Here is a 21,390-nt window from a genome sequence, read left to right on the forward strand (position 1 = left end):
ATTGGTTTGTGATATTGACAATAGTATCCATCCAAGTGTTCAAAGGATCCATCGACTTCTAGGGGTGACTGAAGTGAAGGTGAAGAAAAACTCAAAATGGATGCCAAAGCGACCCAAGACCAAGACGATGTGAATGATGAAGAATATGAGGAATACAATGTTTCTAGTAATGCTCAACATTCCGATGAAGATAGTGAAGAGGAGTTGTGCACACCCGCTGAGTTCATGAAGATGATGATGGGGTTCATGAAGAGTACGTCAGAGTAAGAAGAGGAAAAGACAAAAGGTATAGTGAAAGTTATTTTAAATTTCTAGAACCTGCAACTACTTTCTAATACTGAATCACTTTTTTTTTTAATAAATTTTATGTGTGTGGGTTTAGGGTGAAATAACTGAAGGGAAACAGGTAGTGAGCGAAGGGGTGGTGTTGAAGACCCACTATGAGAACGTAGGAAAGGTATGATGTGCAGTGAAATTTTTTTTGTGTTAGGTCTGTTGTTGTTTTTCTTAAGCATGACCTTTATCTTGAAGAGTTTGGAAAGTAACACTTTGGGGATCTTAATAATCCTCCTCTTTCTCCCGAACTTGGGGTAAAATTTTACCTTATTGATTTTTTCTAATTTTGCTTTTTGAGGTAGAATTATTATATTGGTATTTGAAATTTGTGAATGATATGATGTTGATGGTTTAGTTTAATGGGTTGGATTGAATTTTGGTTACCCAGTTAGGGTGAAATTTTCTCTTGGATTGTGTTTCTTAAATTGTAATGACTTTCTTCACTCTGCTGTGGTGATAGTAAGCTGTTGCATTTGAAGAAGCTAGCATGTTTAGGCTAGAATATGCATATATATGCATATTTCTATATGAAGTAATTAAATTTAGTCACATTAATGGTTTAAATGTAGTTTTGTTCTTGAATGGGTAAATCTTCTGTTCTTTTCTTTTGTAGATTTGATTTTCCTTTTTTTTTTTCTAACCGATGATCATGCCTAGTTTCCTTATATACAACATTATATCTTTTGCCACCTTATTTGTGGAGTGACACTGATTTTTTTTATTAATCTAGTATTTATAAGTGATGTCTACATGGTAATGAGTATTCTGCTTGTTAATTGGGTACTTATGTATAGTTTGTTTTTTATGTGTAGCAGTACCCCAACATTGTTTATAGGGTTGAATCCTTTTGCCAATCAGTCTCTATATTTGATACAATAAGACGTGAGTTAGTGATAAAAATGGGTTTGAAGGTCTCCTGGATCTTGACATGACAAACAGGCCAAGGAAATTTTGTTATTGGTTGATGACAAGAGTGCTCCCTGATGTCACCATGTTGTTCCACAACAGGGAATTTTACCTTTAGGTCTTGCTCAAGTGAGCTCCGTACTTGGGTTACCTATGTCAGCTCAACCAGTCCTTTTTGATGTTGCTGATAATGATGAGGAGCAAGTGCAAAGGGTGCTAGGATTTTTGAGTCGTATGTGGTTGGTGCGAACAAAGAAACCATATCCTTGAAATATGCTTCGGACGCTTTATGTCCACTGGATGGATCTGGTAAACCGATTCCCCTAGTACATGAAGTTGAACAGGAGGATTTCATGACAGCCTTTTTTACTTGTAGACCTTGGAAAAGTGGTTTGTACCACCACTAATAATTCAAACATTCCAAAGTCACTCATTCCAACATTGACAGTGGCTAGTGAGGCTATCAAGTATGACTGGTGTTCGTTGACTTTCGAATGGCTATGCAACATGGCTAAAAGATTTCAAGTGAAGTTCCAGAAAGATGGTTATAGGTCAGGTTGTGGGGGAAGTTTCACTACAAGAATACGCGCGTTTACCGATGGAAAATACCGATGGCCACTAAAATCCATCGGTAAAAATATAATTTACCGATGGTTTTATCAAGCCATCGGTATTTTTTAAAATACCGATGGCCTTACCATCGGTATATTATTTCCGATGGTTTTCATCCATCGGAAAAATCTTATTTTTTAAAAGAAAATTAATTTTTTTTACCGATGGTTAAAAGCCATCGGTAAAATAAAAATACCGATGGCTTTTATCCTATCGGTATTTTACCGATGGCTATTAGCCATCGGTATTTTCTTAAAATATTTAAAAAAAAAATTAGAGGAAACCCTAATTTATTCTTTCACTTTCTCTTTCTTCCTCCGCCCCCTTTCACTTTCTCTTTCTTCCTCCTTCATTCACGCTTCTCCTCTTCTTCTTCTTCTTCTCTCTCCTCTTCTATCTCCTCTATCCTCTCATTCTTTCTTCTCTCTCCTCTCTCCTCTTCTTCTCTCTTCACCTTTTCCTCTTCTCCTTCTCTTCTCTAACTTTCCTCCTCCCTTCTCTGCACAATTTTTTGGGGTTACCACCATCACCGTCACGAGGCTACGGTTTTTTTGGTCAAACTCGACCATGAAAATTCCAGATCTAGAATTTTCATGGTCGAGTTTAACCATTTAAACCCAAAAAAGAAGAAATTTGAAAGGTATGTGGATTTTTTGTTTAATTTTGTAAGTTAATTTTTTTTGTGGATTTATTTGTGTGGTTTTTGTGGGTTTAATTTTCTACCATTTTCGTGGTGTGTTTGTTGAATTTCGTGTGTTTATTGTTTTTTAACTTTAATTTTCATCAATATTTGATTTTTTGTTGATTTTTCTGGTTTCTTTGGGGGTTGATTTTTGTGGGTTGTTTAGTGTTGATTTTTAGGGTGTTTCGGGTGGTGGTTGGTGGTGTTGAGTGGTTTACGGCGGTGGTGGTAGGTGGAATAGGGTTGTGGTGATGGTTTGCGGTGCTTAGTGGCTTACGGCGGCGGTGTTGGGTGGGTAGGCAGGGCCGTATGCAGGGGGTAGGTAGGCAGGGGTTCTAATTTTTTTTTATTTTTTTTAATAAAATTACCGATGGCCAAAAGCCATCGGTGATCCAAATATACCGATGGCTTTGACCATCGGGAACAAAACACCGATGGCTTTTGCCATCGGGATTTAAAAAGGTTCCGACAGTTGGTAACCATCGGTAAAACCATCGGTATTAAGTTTACCGATGGTTTTTCCATCGGTATTTTCGATTTTACCGACGTATTATAATCCGATGGTTTTTTACCGATGGCAGCCATCGGTAAATGGTTTACCGATGGTTTTTTACAATTTTACCGATGGATTTTGGCCATCGATAAATGGATCATTTCTAGTAGTGTTTTCTGTTTGTTATGGTGAGCAATATTGGCTTTATGTTGATCATTACAATTTAGTTGTAAAAAACCAAAGACTAATTAGTTATGCATTTTGTTTCTTGTAGATTTTTTATCTGTATCACTTGAGCCGTGTTCCCGTGAAGTGGGGCGTTTACCCGAGGGTCAAGGTGTGAAACAGTGGTGAGGTGAAGGCAGCTGTTGTCGAATATAAATTGTCTAGTAACGAGTACGGCAAGCTGTTGGTAAGAAATGCGCAGGATAATTTATTTTATTTGATCTACAAGTTAATAACTGGTTACCTAAATCAATATTTTGAAATTGTAGGTCATCGATGTTGCTTATGGGGAGGAACATCCCCTTGTCCCTAGGGAGAGTTCTGGTATTAATAAGAAGGGGCAACTATTTAGTCTTTTGGTTAATATTTTGTGGATGATGTAGTGGATCGGGTATGTTTATTATTTAGTCTTTTGGTTAATATTTCAAATGGCATTGGTTCACTTTGTGGTTATAATTTTGGTTGTAGAAAAATGTTTGGTTCAGGTACTAGCTCAGTTGAGCACAAGGCTGGTCAGTGTGGTTGAGAGTGTTATTGCTCGTGCCGTGAACAGTGGATATGATGCAAAGTTGACGAAGACCAACCCGGACCAATTCGAGGAAGATGTGCACACTACAATGACTACCAAAGGTAGCAACCCGCGCGCGTACTAGCATGACAACTGAAAATAATGGTCCAACACATAAAATAAATCCTGAAGCTGAAGAAATCAAAGCCGAAGACTTTTCATTATCTGCAGACTCAATTGATGGAGTTGATTCTTTAGACTTTGCAAAAATTAAAAACAAGAGTGATCCCACGGATAAGCAGCTATTGACCTTCGTTCAAGGGTGGAAGGAGTTGAAGGATGAAAACTTGTAAGACTAACTTCTCGTTTAAAGCTTTCTTTGATTTTTCCATTGAATTCACTCTTAGTTTGTCATTCTAATTCTCGTTTTGATTAATTCTACGAATTTGTGTGCATTTAGTCTCAGGTCATCCGTAATTAAATGTGGGGGGCATGGATGCCACTCAGAGGGATTGCTACCGAGTTGTTGCTCCCAGATTCGATGTTGGTGATCAATATGTGCGGATGGTAGCCGTGATGTACACAAAAGCATTGGATCATAATGAGCTTTTTGGGATAGAGAAGAGGATTATGTTCGACCCTACATATGTGGTAACTGTTACAAATAAAGATTTTGCTTGTTTTGAAGTTATGAATTATGGCTCTAATTATTCGGTTCCTTGTAGATGATGCTGAACTTGGGGAAGAAAGACTACGAGCAGGATTTGACGCGGAAGTACAGGAAAGCCTTCCTCAGTATCCCTTGTCAGTCAGATCAGATGTGTAAGTATCCCTGTGTAGGGAATATTTCAAACATCCTACACTTGAGCCCCACTGTGATCATACACTTAAGTATGGTGGCGTCCAAAGGGAAGGAAGTTAGAGCAAAAGAGTCGCCACCAAGTTTTAGGAACTTGTAAACCATTCACAGGGTGAAGGTTACATCCCTTCACGATCCTAGAGATTACTAACTCCATAGTGGTCCTGAACCATGACTGGATATTCGGGGATGAAGGTACAAATCCAACCTAAAAGAGGTTGAACCTGCCCTAAAAATAGGCCTCTACTTTATTCTTCTCATATTCATGTGCGTTTTCTGACTAACATACAATCAATATATTAATTCTAAACCTGTTTAATCTATGTTGGTTAAATATTAATGCACTAACAAATCTATTATTGGTGACTTGAATTAAAATCATATTAGCCTAAATAAAAATTATTAATTATCTTATTAAGCGTGATTTCAAGTACAAATTCCCTTTAAACCTGCAAGAGAGGGCGTGATCAAGCAATAACAATAATATATCAAGCAACATACTAATATTGATACAACAAATCATCATTGTCATATCTCAGCAAAGCATAATAATATTAGCAAGATCCTAGGCATGATACTAACAAGATTAATAACAAATCCTAGCATGTCACTAAAAAATAAAAATCAAAGCTTTATTCCTAACATGATACTAACATGATAGAAGAAATAGGAAGCAAAATAAACATGATACTAAAGCAATAAAAGCATCCTAGCATGATACTAGGAATTAATATAATTTAAGCATGCTTTCTAAAGATATATAACAATTAAACTACTTACTTTGTTGCCTCGTATCTCTTTCTATCAAAACAATACACACGTTAGTAACTTCAATGAAAATATTATATCAGACAATTAATTGAAATAGGGATTTGGGATCAAACCCTCAAAAATTATCAACCTTTCACGTCTAGGGCGAAGGCAACTTCGAGCTTGGCTATGTGTGTCTAAGTCTCGTGACGGACGAATGGTGTTTTTGAAAAGGAAAGGCTTAGAAAGAGGGAGAAAGAATAAGCTTCTAGCTTTGAGAGAGAAAGAGAACAGAAAGATGATTGTTGATGATTAAAAAACGGGGAAATAGGACCCTATTTATAGAGAAAAATCTATCGTAAACGATAGAAAAGAGTCATAATACGACTCGGAGTAAAACTGGTTCTATCGCGACGCCATCGCGACGCAACAGATCTCATCGCGACGCGATAGCTACTGTACGATAAAATTCGTACGGAGTCCTTCTTCTAATTGAATTTGGCTAAGTAGAGTCTGTACTTATCTTTTATTAAATCAGATTTAATCCTTTTAAAACACTTGCATTGTTTTATTCCAAATAGAATTCTTTATCTTTTCTAAAATATAATTATTAATCCTAATCTCTTTAGAACTTAAAATAACCTTCTAGATTACTCTAGGAAATGAAAGTAATTCCTAATGACTTTAGGAATGATAATTAAATGGACCCTCCACTTGATCATTGGGTCACCCATAACTCATTTAATATCCAATTTAATATTTGGGCCATAACTTCCTCATTATTCATCGGAATTGGGCCTATAATATATCGTTGGAAAGCTATTTTTGAGACCCATCCAACTACACTATTATTGTACCCATATCATAGACCAAAACTAAATTGGATTGGATATTTTTCATAAATAAGGTACAAAAAGAAATATTTTCGAAAACAGAAGGAAACATTTTTATTAAAAATAGAGGAATCACGAGACTCTTTCACATTTCACTTCGTTCAATAATCAATGACGTGAAAAGTACTCATTACTGGGTTTGGTTTTGGGGAGACACAATTTGGTGTCTACACCCTATCAACAATTGTTTTTCATACATTAGGTACTTTCAGGTGTACACCATAATATTTATATGTACTTGTTTTGTTTATTAGGTCTTCTTCCCAGTCCTAGAATTGATAGTTGAGAACGCTGAACATTGGTGGTGTCTAGGCTTTGATGTTAAGGCTCAACAAATGTGTATGATTGATGCTTTGTACCTCGATCCTTATGAAACACATGCTGGGGTTGTTAGTGAGCTGGTACCTTTATAACTCTTGTTGAAGTTGCAATTTTAATGTCTTGGGGTATAATCATTTGATTATTGGTTTGGCTGACAGGTTAAAGGTTTTGATGTCATTGGTGTAGTTGAGTGATCTGTTGTGCGAATTAGGTCGCATTAAAAAACGGGCTAAGAGAGTATATCCGGTTAAGCAGCCCAATAAATAAGTTATGGCCATTATTTGTGGATGTTCATACTTTTTCTATAGGGATAGTTAGTGTTGTTTACCTGATTGTATAAGTGTGTTGCAATTGTTAATAAATTGTGTATAATGTGTTGTTAGGGCATAAAGTAGATTTATCATGTTTTTGCATTTTTATTAGGAAAAATTGTCAAAAATAATACAAACTTTGAGCGGTCCGCTAAAAACAAGTTGAACTTTAGATTATTTCTAAACAAACTTTGAGGGGTTTCCGCTTAAAACAAGTTATAACCGGTTAGTAACTTGATTAACATGTTATACGGGACACGTGTTAAAATTTTTTTGGTTTAACAATTAAATTTGATTATTTATTTATTTATTTCATTTTTTTTAAAGATTATTACTACGTATTATATTTATTTTTATTTTTTAAAAAAAATACTCATTCCTCACCGCCACACCCAACTCCAGCCACTGAGCCATCCCCCGCAAAACTACCAAAAACCCCATCTTCTATTCTCAAAAACCCCAAATCGGACCTACGTAGCCATCGATAAGGGTTATGTTAGGGTTTTTCGAGGGTGGGACTTGGGTTTTTGGTGGTTTTGTAGGAGATGGGGGGAGTTTGGTGATTTTGCGGGAGAGGGAGTTTGGTGGTTCTGCAGGGGAGATGGAAGGGTGTGACATGTGGGAGAGGGGAGTTGGCGCCGGCACCGGGGAGTGGGATCTGGGCGCGGCCGGTGCCGGGGGTTGGGAGGGAGGCTGGCGTCGGTGGCTAGTGGAGGAGGTGGTGTTTTTTTTATAATATTTTTTGTGAAGAAAATTTAAAAAAAAAATTAATGTTTTTTTTGAAGAAATGAAAAATATTTTAATTGTTAATTAACAATGAATATGTTGTTGTAAAGAGTTTATTATATTGTTTATCGAATTTATTAAAAAGAAAAAATAAAATTAACTAGCCATGCAGGTAAAATAACTTGTTTATAGCGAACACCCCCAAAGTTTGTATTATTTAGAAATAATCAAAAGTTTGACTTGTTTTTAGCAGAGCGCTTAAAGTTTGTATTATTTTTGACAATTTTTCCTTGTTATTATCAATAGATTGATTAATTTTATGATACCTGTTTATCTTCTCCCGCAGTGTGTACATGCTTGCATGCATCAAAGTTTGTGCCCATAAGTTTGACATACCAGTTGCACTGGTATGTTCCCATGCTTTGTAAATGTCATATCTAAAACTTTTGTAGAGTGGAAAACTAATTTTATACACTTCATGTTGTTTGCAAAGATATCTAACATAGTACAACTCATGTTCTTGCACGACGCAAATAACGAATTCAATGACATCAAAGGACTATGGGAGGACATCTTGCCAAAAGATCGTAGAGGGATGCGGAGGATAAACTCCCAAATTACTTGCTAGTTCAATTTGTTCAGCTAAACATTTTTGATGTAATAGTAGTTTTATTTTTTATGAACAAAACTATGATAGTAGTGTTTGGTTGCTACATTTCTGAAGAATTTTAAGTAAGTCAAAGGGTATGTGGTAAGACTTGGGCCTGTGTTGCGTTTTTGGGTGCTACATTGTGATTATGGTAATTGGGCCTGGTATTATATAATTATTTGCATTTGGACTCTTAATTTTATATTTTACTTCATGTGTGGCAGTAATGGATTAAAACTTCATGACCTTATCAAATAGCACAATCACATATATGCTCAATAATGATTATTACAATAATAATAATAATAAGTCCTTATCAAATAGGAAAAATGGTAAAACATGCTAGTTGCACATAATATGGTGTTGTACCCATAGTATAAAAACACGGTCGGTACTTCGCGATTCGGCCGATATGTACTAGATTACAAAGCTACCAATCCGAGATTTGCCACTTTGATGCGGTGTTTTTTTAAAATGCCAAGATTTCGGCCAGTTCAACCGATACAAATGAAATTTCGCCCGCATTGATTGATATTATCTCACAGCCGGTTTATTTCTTGTCTGATGAAGCACTTGCTTTTTAAAGGAAAAAAAGGGGAAAAAATGGAGAAATCTCCATTAAAGTCGAGAGAGCTCTTTGCTCAATTGGAAGAGGACAAAGAAAGTACTTGAGCAGGTGAGAGAGCAGTGGCGTAACCAGAAATTTTTTGAAGGGGTGACCGATCTAATCGATAATGTAATAAAATACCTCGACAAGTATAAATGCGTATGTAATTGGGGAAAAAAAATTCAACATAAACCATTAAAATAAAAAGGTATGTAAAAATTTGAAGTACAAAAAAAATGAAAAAAACTAATCACTTAACACGAGCTCTCCTAGGTTTCATAGAATAAAAGTCACAATATTGACTTATTTCAAATTTTCCAGGAATCTCCTTCTCGATATACACTAGTAAGTAATTTGAAAGAAAGTCATCTTCCATTTTGTTTCGAAGACTAGTTTTCACAATTTTCATTGCCGAGAAAGCTCTTCTGTAGTTGTTGTGCTAACTGGAAGAGTAAAAATAAGTCGAATCAATCTATCAACTAATGGATAAGCAACTGATTTCCTAGTCTCCACCAAACTTCTACACAAATCAGTAATGGTACTCAAGTCCTTCATATTCGGGTGATTAGGAACATCACAATAAAATTGTTGAAGTTGATACTTCAAATGTGATTTTTCATACTCTGAAAAGTCCTCAGGATAGTATTTCTCTGCAAGGAGACAAATATTTTCCACATTAAAATGTTGTATCCATCAATAGGACTCAAAGACGCACTTAAAGTGAGTAGCTCTGTTGTTCGTTCACTAAAGCGACTATTTAGCTCTTGCAATTGTTGATCTGCGCTTGCATTAAGCACATCCACCTGATAATGATGCTCCACTGTTATGGTGTCTTTGTTGCGCCAAGATTGAATTATTTCAGAATAAGCAACTTGCATATCTATTACTTGAGTATCATGTTTAAGGCAGAATGATTGTACTTTTTGTAAAAGGGATTCCCAACCGTTATCTCTATAATTTTGAATCAAGGATTTTGTACCAACAACTAAATGCATAGCATTTAAAATGTCTTGTGATTTATGTTGCAAAGCTCGACAAAGACCATCTGTATATCCCATAAGATCTTTCATAAGGTGTAAAATAAATACAAAATCAAATGCTACCAACTTTTTTAGAGCAGATTTAGCATCCCCGCGTTGAGAATATGATACCTGTTTTGGATAATTTTACCCATGCCATGTGGGCCAACCGGATCGTGACACGTGTCATACCCCGATTAGTCCAAATTGGACCAATCCCCATTTGACACGTGTCATTCCCAGAATCTGGGAGAAAAGACTGTCTTCAAGGGCCCAAATCTCGAGAAAGCCGTAATTCGGCGTAGCCCAACAGAATTAGGTCATAGTGACCTAATCAGGGGCACATTTACCAATGACCCTATAAATAGGGAGATTTCCCCCATTTTGGGGACACCTAAAATTAATTACAGCATACCCTTTATTCTCTTACATCAGAGAAAACACCTGATCTCAAAATCCGAGAAGATCCTCTTTACTTTCCGTACCTTTTTCATTCTCCTACGCGTTCTAACTTGATCGTCGGAGGCGGAGCTCCTACCACCCGGAGTCTCCGTTGTTTTGCACGTACATGCGCAATCGGATCAATCTCTGAGCTGTAACTCTCCCGAGGAACAAAAACACCCAAAACAATACCCGACGATCAATGGCTATTTTTTCAAGGACTGAGCTAGCTGCATTGTACATTTTTAATAAACTATAAATTGACTTATAATGAGAGCTCCATCTAGTATTCCTAGGACGTTGCAACGTGCCAATTTGGTTCAATCATTTTCCTGTTTCAACCTCCTCAATCTCAATCAAAATTCCCCAATTCAGCTATTTGGCTAGCTTGTAACTCATCATGACGCTTAGAAGAAGAGCTAACAGTGTTAACAATAAAAATTAAATCTTTAAAAAAAATCATGTACCTCGCCTATTTCCCTTGCTGCAGCAATAAGAGCTAATTGTAATTGATGTGCTAAACAATGTACATAGTAAGCATAGCGACATTCTTCCATGAACAAAGCCTTTAAGCCATTCCATTCTCCTCGCATATTACTAGCACCATCATAACCTTGTCCTCTAAGGTTTTGAATGCTCAACTCATGGTTAGATAAAACCGTAAAAATTTCTTCTTTAAGAGTCTTAGAGGTAGTATCTTTGACATGTACTAGCTCAAAAAAACACTCTCTTAAATAACCATTTTTGTCGACAAACCTTAAAACAATAGCCATTTGTTCTTTTTTAGATATGTCTCGAGATTCATCAACAATAATACAATACTTTGAATCACCAATTTCCTCACGAATTTCTTTTTGCACTTTGTAGCAAATACTTGTAGAATCTCTTTCTGAATTGCAGGAGATGTATATTTAGCATTTTCTGGGGCATTGTCTATCACAACATCAATTGAAGTTTTTATTCATTTGGGGCACCACGTCAATTGAAGTTTTTATTCTTAAACGATTATCTTCAATCATTTGTGGATTAGGTTTTTCAAACGCCTGATCAATGTGACCTTCAGTTTTCTTCAAATTCTTCCAACATAAAGCCGAATTGGTATCTTTCCCCATATGAGATAACAAAGAACAATCTTTACCCCCAACCTTCTTCCAATGTCTGAATCCTTGAACTGTAAAAACATTTGATCTGGATTTTCCTAATGGGTCTTTTGGAAAAAGGAAACATGGGAAACAATAAGATGCATCTGTTGTAGGAGAATACTCTAAAAGCCAAGGAAATTTCTTAAACCAATTAGATTGGAATCGACGTGGGTGATCTATCGGACCCGAAGAAGGGTACTGAGATAAGTGAAATTGATAAGGCCCGTAATGTACGTATGCATTGACAATATCTTCCTGCTCCTTTGAAGGGTAACTATCAATTGATTTACGTAGAGCCGGATCATGCATCAAAACTGTATTTCCAATATTAAATGTAGGTTGAACTGTAGATGGATTTGTTGATTGTTCAATATGGGTCTCCAGATTTACATCAACATTCGTTTCGCCAGTCACTTTAGGGGATGGGTCTTCAATGTTTAATTCGGAAGGAGGTTTTGCTTTCGAAAAATAAGAGTCAATTGTTTTCCTCTTAATATTTCAACCTAGAAAAATTAATATTATTTTGATCAATTACGTACTAAAATAATACATAGTATAATTGAGTTATAATAGTTATTTATATAATCTAATTTTAATTACTTAAGTTTGATTATGTAAAACTAATGTATGTATTTAAAAATAAAATAATAAAATTTCAACAATAAAACACAAAAAAAAAAAAAAGGAAACCAAAAACATACCTGGACGAAGGACAGAAGCCAAAGAATTAAAGGATTAGGGATGTATGTGTATTGTGAAGTATCCAATGGGTAAAAAGTTGTTTTAATAATTGTAAAAAATACCTAATCCTATATGCCTATATATATAGAGTAATAGAGAAAAGTAATTTTCACTTTATGATGTTTGATAGGAAAGTAATAAAATAATACTTAATGAGTATAAAAAAGAGGAGTCAAAGATGTGGGGTTTTTATTTTTCTTTTTGTATTTCTTTTTTTTAAAAAAAAAAATTTGGGCTCAACATTAATTTTTTTTTTTTGGGCCAAGGGGTGGCCATGGCCCACCCAGGCCCCCCCCTAATTCCGCCCTTGTGAGAGAGTGTGAGCTGGCACTCTGACAGGATTTTTTTATTTAAATTAAATAAACTCCCTTAAGTGGATAGTTGGGGATAATGGGGCAGAATTTTTATTTATAAAATCAAACATCCCTATGTGGATATTTTTGTGAATAACTCCAGGCTTAGTATGTAAAAAAATTCAACTTTTTTTATAGAGTTGATTAATTATAAAATTTAGATTTAAAATAAAATAAAATTTTAAAATATCGTTTTTGATTTAATAAATTTAAAACAAAATTATGCCGCAACTATCGCGACCAGCCTGCGACTAACACATCAATTCCAATACTGTGATACTATGACCGTTTTCGCGACTGCGACCAATACTACATTTTTATTCTATGGTTGTACCATTAAGATATTATATGGTTGCACTCCAGTGACAAATTGATTTTGTGGTATACCATTTGAAATATTAAGTATTATTTATAATTAGTTTTGTCTAATTTTTTTGGGATAATTTTTAAATTAAAATAAATATATTAAAAAAAAAAACCTTACACTCAAAGGTTTTTATGTATTACTTTCATACTACACGTTTGATCAATTTAGTTGAGTAAAATTTTCTTTTAAATGTATCAATGTGAACTTTGTTAGTGCCACAAAAGTGTAGACTTGCATAATTGAGTTTAACCAATTTAGGTTATTTTGTCCACACCTTAATTACATACAAGTTTTGCTATATGTTTGGATAATTAAATTGATTAACATTTCTGCGTTTAGGATTATCAAATAACAACACAATCATAATAATAATTAAATACCAAGTAATAGATGACTCAAATAGTAGTGCAAATACTCCAAATTACATATTACTAAAGTTCATAAAACCACAAAAACATCTAGTTGAGCATAAGAATAAAAATCCTAAGGGATTAGCAAACAACAACCAACCATAGTCCATACATACAAATAATATGCCGTATAGAATAAAACTCCATACATTTGAAAAAAAGGAGTTCTTGACCAAGCCAACATTTTCTACGCCCCGTCGGAGATGTCCTCATTCCAGTCATGACTCAACCCATCCTCGTCAAGTCCTCGGTCGGAGTACCATGCCGAGCTTGGAGAAAGGTACTATGGAGGTTTAAGCCATTTTGCTCCAACCTGCGGGCTCATTAGTACATAAACCATAGCAATAATAGGAATATTAGCAAAGTACTTATTTTTGTTAATAAAATTTGTAATTACAAATTTACAACATCTAATCATAGGGTATATAGCTCCACTATATTACCAATAGAATTTGTAAGTAAAACATCTGATATTGTGGCATATCATGCTAAATACCATTGAATTGGAGGCTTGCATTTCTTTAATAAAATAAATAGAAAGGAAAAAGTATTTTTACCTCAATAGCAATACCCAATTGGTGACCGTAACCATGCATCCCCCTTTGATTCACCCACGGGCAGACATCGTTTTTTTCCCAAATCAGAAGAATACCACAATAGCCGTTGTAGGTTCCAATAGAATCAACATTGTGAGCCTCGATAATTATGACAACATTAGGGGAGAAAGAGTTGAATAGCTTCTCAAATGTTTCTGAAAAAGATGGTTGATGAACACTCCGGCATTCCAAACTATGACTGTTGATCCGATAGGGAAATACAGAGTTTGGGCTAGGGCACTGGTTTGGTTACCATATATAGAGACACAATGGTACCTTATTTCAATCTTTTTAATTATGTAACTCCATGACATGAATGTTAGCACTTTTGTGAGAAAAAAAGAGGTGTCTCTCTTAAAAGGGGAGGTAAACAGGGACATTAAGTCAACATCAACATATGGCTTCCAGTCGAATATTGGTACGATGCCTCCTGGGATGTATAGTCGTCTCCTCTTTCACTTTCACACAACCACTTTGTGGAGCTACTCGCCCCTTTGCGTTGATACCCTTCTAAATCAGAGATTAGCGAATAATAAGTCGGGCGACAACCATTGTCACCCCCCTCCATCACTATTTTGCGGATGAAAGTAGTAATGCGGAAATCAAGAGACTCAATTAACAGGACACGAAGTTTATTCACTGGTATAGGGTCACTCATGTGATAGTAGTCCTGATGGTTGGCGTAGCATGGAATGTTATTGAAATCAAGCTCAGAATCTAAGGTGGTAATGAAAGGGAAAAAGTAAAAGGCGGGTTTGGTTTGGTGTGGTTCCATGGGTAATCCTCCCACACTGGTAGCGCCGGCTTTGTTGTTGAGGTGGTGAAGATAATGCACCGTGGGCTAACATTGTTAGATTGTAAGGAATTTGTTAATTTGTTTAGGAAGATGTAGATACGAAGATGAAGAGGTAGATTGTAGGGAAAATGAACATAAACTATGGCCCGACTTTCCAACTACCTATTCCTTTTAACGTTAAGAAAGTACCTTGGTAATTGAAAAAAATAAAAAAAACAAAATCAACCCAGGAAATCTAAAAAAAATAATAATAATAATTCTTATGCAACTGCCACACTGTGTAGTCACGTTTAAAGCTTTCCTTATCACCGGATCTTGATCCGTTGGGATTCCAATTAGTTATCTTTCACCCATACATCTCAACCAATTAAAAAACACCCACTCAAATGTTTCTGCGATCTCGTAGGAAACTAATGCACATCCAAATAAAATGGTTTGTCCGTGATGATTAACACCCACAAAAGTATAAAAAGGGAGCTTATATTCATAGGTCAAGTACGTCGAATCAAAACAAACGCGAACACCTCATATGCGGTTCGGCTCCTGGTTTCAACCCACAATAAATCTTGGAGCCTACCTAACTCATCTACAGGATAGGTATGCAAAAATTTGAGTTATCATCCGTCATCCTCATGAAATAAGCAAACATCACCTTCCTAAAATATAGCTTTCCTTTGCTTCACAACTTCATCATGCAAATTCTTTTGGGTAAATTGCATCTCTTCCCTCCCATTTCATTGTCACGCCATAAAATTGTATATCTTTGCAACCGAAACACTCGCCTTCTAATCATTAAACACTTGACAAAGAATGTGCGGGTTGTCCAACAAGAACTTTTTCTTATTCGGTGATGTTCTTGGACTTCCCCGGTGTGGGTGTGTGACCTTGATGCTCTAGCACGGCTTTATCAATTACCCACTCAACAACCTCGTTCACCTTTGCATATAATTTCATCGGACATTGAACTTTTTTACTCTTCCGTTTAACACAAACTTCATCACATAGAGACAAAGGCGGGACCGATTTTCTTACTTTTCCTACCGGGCATACAAAAACTTTCACTAGTCCATGTCACATTCTTCTTCTCCTTTACATTAGAACTTTTATCTATTGTGGTTCCATTTGATTGCACCACCCCAAAACCTTCTTGCTTCCCGTAGTTCTTAAAGTATGAGTCTATTTTTTGCCAACTCTCAAAGATCATTCCAATATTGGGTGGGGGAAGGGAAACCTCTACATTTGAAACTCTTCGATCTCAAAACTTATAGCCACAGTACTCTTTCCTTTAGTAGGAGTCTTGTAGGACTCTTCTCCAACATTCACCTTCCACAATTATTCAAAGCTAATCAATATTTTATTCAAATAATCCTCACAGAATCATTGATAACAACACTTGTGCAAAAACAAAAAAACAAGGATTAAAAATATTGTTATCAACCAATGCCTTACAAAACCCAACACAAACTGCCATCAAAAAAAGAAAAAGAAAAATACACTCCACTGCAAAACAACCACACATGCACAACACATGTTAGAGGAACATGCAAACCTGCTTCCTGCCCCACAATGCCCTACCCTTGTATACAATCTAACACACACACTACCCTGCCCAAACTATTCAAATAAATAGGCAATAACACAAAATCAAATACCAACACACTTAACTAATCAGGACTACAATTTTATCAATCACTTTTCCTGTACAATTGATACAACTATGGTTCACGCAGACCACAAGTCAATTCCATTTCATATATTGTCATATAGGATCAATGGCATACAGTGAAAAGCAAAAAAAATATACACACCATAACACCCACGACATGCCAATGCTATACAATATAGTAGTATATAAATAACACCTAAAGACAATATATTCCACCTCTTACTCTCTCTACATACGCAAATCACCAAGGAATTAACATTATTTAAAGCAAAAAATAATTAGTCTCCCAATCAAAATTATTGAATTACCCTAGATACAAATTAAATTAGTTTTAAGTAACAATTACCTTCTTCAACAAAGTTTCCAGGGCTAAAGCACACTCTGCTTCATCTACTTATTCCTCGCCTCTTTCGTGCTGCACAAGGTTTTCAATGGTAGCTTTGTTGTTGCCTTCGCATCCAAAATTAAGGGCAGTACCATCGGATTCACCTACGAGTTCATCACAATCCTCCAAACCGTTTGTGAAAAGCGAATCCTCCATCACCAATATCTTCCTCGCCATTTTCAAACATTAATTCTCGTCCCTCCTCTGACCTCAAATCGATGAAAATGGTGAAAACTTAAAATGGGTTGAAAAAGGTGAAAAAATTAAAAAGGGCTGAAAAGTAAGAAACGACTGACAACTTAAAATGGGTCAAAATAAAATAAAGGGTCAAAAGAAAAAAAAAAAGTTAACTAGTGATGCTTGATGGTAATTTGTTGGGAGAAGAAAATTTTAGATTGAGTTTGAGAGGTAAAAATCATGGAATACACATGAGGGTATGTTCCTCTATTCAAGTTTAAAATGCAGCTACTACCTGGTAAAATATGGTCGTTACTTAATAAGATAAGAGCATCGTTTAATAACTATATAAAATAAATGAACATGGTAATTTTAATGTGTCACCTACTAGTGCTTGAGCTTTCCATTTGAGAGGTTGTAGTTTGGAATTGATGTGGGTTTGGAATGAAGATGTGAAAACGTAGTGTACAAAGGTTGTAACTTTTTGTATGTGGATGTTTTAAGACACATTATTGTGCATTGGATTAAAGGCATGCAATTTTTTTACTAAAGAACTACAATGCACGATAAATCAACAATACAAAGTATGCTAGTTAATTAAAAAAAAGTGATTTAAATTAAGTATGCAAAGAGGCAGCTTGGTATGGTGGCAAGTGGCCTTGCCTCATGACTGGGCTTTTTGTTATTAAACAAAATACATGATATGACATAACATAACATAACATGTAGCTAGTGGATTGCACGATGCACCTATCCATCCTCAAAGTGCATGAGATCGATAAAAACCTACTCCCTCCAAGGAAGGTAATAAACATACATCCCATGTATGTGAGCTCCATATACATGACTTCTAATTTTATGACAACTCAGCACGCACTTAAGTTTTGGGTTGAGCGGGAATGAAGGAAGGTTTTGGGAGGGAAATTTTTGGCTTCTCGGCGCCAAAATGAGAGAATGGGAGACAAAATTCCCGGCTAATTTTATTAGTAACTACATTAGGTCCCGTGTCATGCACGGTTATTTCACTATATTTAATCAATAAAAGAAAAATAAAATGTATTAAAAATAAAATTAATAAAATGCAACTATAACATATTTATTATCTTCTTATATTTCGTATATAATGAAATGAAACATGGAATATAACAAAAGAGTCAAAATGAGTTTATTAAAACTACATATTAGACCAGTGTTTTAAAAATTCAATGATAATTAGTATCAAGTTTCTTTTTATTAACCAAATAGGTACCTAAAATTATGTATTACACATAATAGGTAGAAATAATAATTACAATTTAATGATAATAAATTTTTTTCCAAAAAAATTACTCCCTCCGTTTCATAATGTTAGTCCCATATACTATTTTAGGCATTTTTAAAAAATCTACCCATATTGAATATATTCCATTTTTAATTTAGCTTTCATTTCCTATTTTATACATAAGTTCTAATTGGTTAAATTATTAATTGATTGTTGATTGATGATACAGCTCTAAATAAGGAAATTCCTCCCTTGAATTATGCAATTATGGTTGATGCTTTTCAAAAAAAAAATTCAAAAATTTAAATAAGGCAAACTAATTATGAATTGTTTTTATACTTTAATGTTAGATTCCAAATATTCTTCTTTTCTTATTTTATGTAATTTGATTCCATATGGGACTATCATATAGAAACGGAGGGAGTATAATATATGAAAGTGTTGGAGATATACAAATAAAAAGAATGAAATTTTAATTAATCAAATTTTCTTACCTTATTACATGCATTGATAAAATGTTTATAATGTTACACTATGTTGCTAATCTTCCTTCATTTTGTTATATTCTTCATATTAGAATTAGGCGAGAAACCAATTTAAGTATTAAAAAAATCGAAATCCCCGTTTAACAATAACAATAATAATAATTTGTGTAGTAAGAATCATTTTAATAGATTCATCATTTTAAATATTGTCACAAAATTACCTTATTTGAAGGAATAAAATATGATGTATTAAAGATATGATATACAAAGTAATATATTAAAAGATATGAAAAACGGAGTAAATACTATAAAGGAATATATTTATTATAAAAAATTTGTAATAATATTATGATAGTTATATTATATTAAGATTGTCAAAGAAGATTTTAGTAAAATAGGAAAGGGGTGTTTTGGAGGGAAAAAAACTACACCAAGAATTGACACGTGTCATTCCTGGTGTCTGTTTTAGTATTATGTAATTGATTGATTTTGGCACCTAAAATTTTAAGATTTTGTGACTGTTAAAAGTAAATTATCCATTATTTTCAATGAGACGAAAAATTGTTAGGATTATAAGGAGTATTTAGTATATACAGAGTAATATGTAATGGAAAGATATACTTTGTAGAGGTAGTTTACTTAAGTTAGGAGTTAGATTTCCTGATGTCATATTTACCATAATTTAGGGTCATCAGTACTCTATATATTCGATGGATGAATGATAATCAGAAGCTTTACCATTAGTTATATTTCACGGAAATAAATGGTAGACGTGCCTCTAAGAAAATCATGTTGTGCTATTTGAATAGTGTTGAACTGTATAAGAACTATAACCCGATAAAGAATCAAACCGTTCGAATCCACCCTAAAATCAAACTAAATCAAACACAATTTAAACTATTATTAATCTGTACCGTTTTTAACCCGAAAGCATTTGAGCCTGGTTAAAACATTTAAACGAAACAATTTTCAAAGTGCAAACCGTTTAAATCAAACACAAACCGCTAATTGTTTTAACTCAACTGATAAACAAATTGTAAACTGTCTAAATGAATCATTTATGACATGTTACCTGTTTACAAATAATTTACATTTGGAAAATTCTCTTTGATATTTTTCATTTTTCTTTATAATAAATTGGAAAATAAAGTTATTATCATTGATAACATATTTTTTTTTTATCACCAAAGATAATGACTACTTTAATAAAAATCTTTAACCATGGTTTATTATTTTTTTTTTATTAATAAAGTTATTTTTAAAATATTATAATTTATATGTATAAAAAAAATAAAAATAAAAACCAACCCCCTCTCTCCCACTAACCCTAGCCACCGGCTACCCCCCTTTTTGGGTTTTATTGAAAATTGATTTTGTACTAGTGGATACTTAGATCAGTCGAAATAATATACTATCAACTAAAATAAAAATAACACTAATCATAAATAATTATTCATACTAGATGTCTATGTTAATAATTGGAATCTGTTTATAGCAACTACGGGAAAGAAGATTAACATGTTTTTGTTCTCTAGCAACTAATCCTTGTTTCCTTCCGATGTAGCTAGAACAAGAATTTGGAAGGGAAGAAGTAAAAAAAGAGTTTTATAAGTCAAATCAATTGAATATGCGGCAATCCAGCATGACGAACTCGTTGGTGAGAATCAGCTAGTACAGTACTATAGTGTTTTATTTTTTTTTTGTTTTTTTTTTGGGGCAATGGTTACAACTTACAACACAAAGAAAATAACTTAGCCCGTTACTATTATTCTATGACTACTTCATGGGCTACGGACTCCATTAGAACGCTATTACAATTAGCACCGTTAACATAACAAATACGAGAAGAACTAATGTAATCATAACTCCTTTTCTTCCTTGGACGGCTAAAGCATTCTTGTAAAGGAGAAGGTGAATCTTTCCTTTTTGTCTCCTATACAATACCTGCAAATAAGACCAGGGTGAGTAGTACAAGTCTTGGATAAGGTACTTCTCGTTGCTGATGATTTTCATGACGATCCCTGTGGTTGCTGATAGTCCATCTTCCTCCTTGCCTTTCCTACTTGTGGTTGCTTGGGAACATGCTCGGGATTAAGAGCCAATGAGAAAGAATAATTGCTTGACCTGCATAAGAATACATTAGATTGTTGTTCATTCACTACACTGTTTTGAGCTCCTCCACCAACTAAAACTTCTCCTTCACATTCAATGAGGATATTAATCTATCATTCCTCTTTTTCATGGTTTTCCCTTTCTCGTTTCCCAAGGTTCTCCGAGATGACAGTACTATAGTTGAAGGTTGGTTGATGGAGGGGATTGTTAGTATGTGTTTTTTTTATTGCAAAACTTAAGAGAGAGAATCAGAGTAGAAGTCCATGAGAGGAGAAAAACATTTAGTTGAGAAATTAAAGTATAGTACAACAGTAGCAACACCTTTTAAAAAAAATAAAAATAAATCATATTTGAAATTCAAACTCAAAACAGGTTTAAATTTTCAACTGAAAATTCAAAACTAGTGGAATATCGGACTCACTTAGCCAATTACAAAGTGTCAATTCAAAGTGTATACTTGGCCCACATACATGGGATGTATGTGTAGCTTTTTCCTCCCTCTAACCCTTAATTACGTGTATGTATTCTTTTTAGGGGTGCCCATGTTGTGCCTATTTCAAA

General features: G+C 34.5%; 1 protein-coding gene across 1 annotated transcript; it reads right to left on the reverse strand.

Annotated features, from left to right (window-relative positions):
* Positions 1-9,283: 9,283 nt before the first annotated feature.
* Positions 9,284-16,971, reverse strand: LOC145578024 (uncharacterized). Its single transcript, XM_081635431.1, has 6 exons — positions 16,887-16,971; positions 13,909-14,102; positions 11,342-11,969; positions 10,806-11,227; positions 9,594-10,029; positions 9,284-9,528 (listed from the first exon to the last, which is right to left on the reverse strand). The coding sequence occupies exons 1-6, from the start codon at positions 16,969-16,971 to the stop codon at positions 9,284-9,286; spliced, it is 2,010 nt and encodes a 669-aa protein (XP_081491557.1).
* Positions 16,972-21,390: the final 4,419 nt, after the last annotated feature.

This window comes from Chenopodium album, chromosome 14 (genome assembly GCF_948465745.1).
Source record: "Chenopodium album chromosome 14, dcCheAlbu1.1, whole genome shotgun sequence".
Taxonomy (NCBI): domain Eukaryota; kingdom Viridiplantae; phylum Streptophyta; class Magnoliopsida; order Caryophyllales; family Amaranthaceae; genus Chenopodium; species Chenopodium album.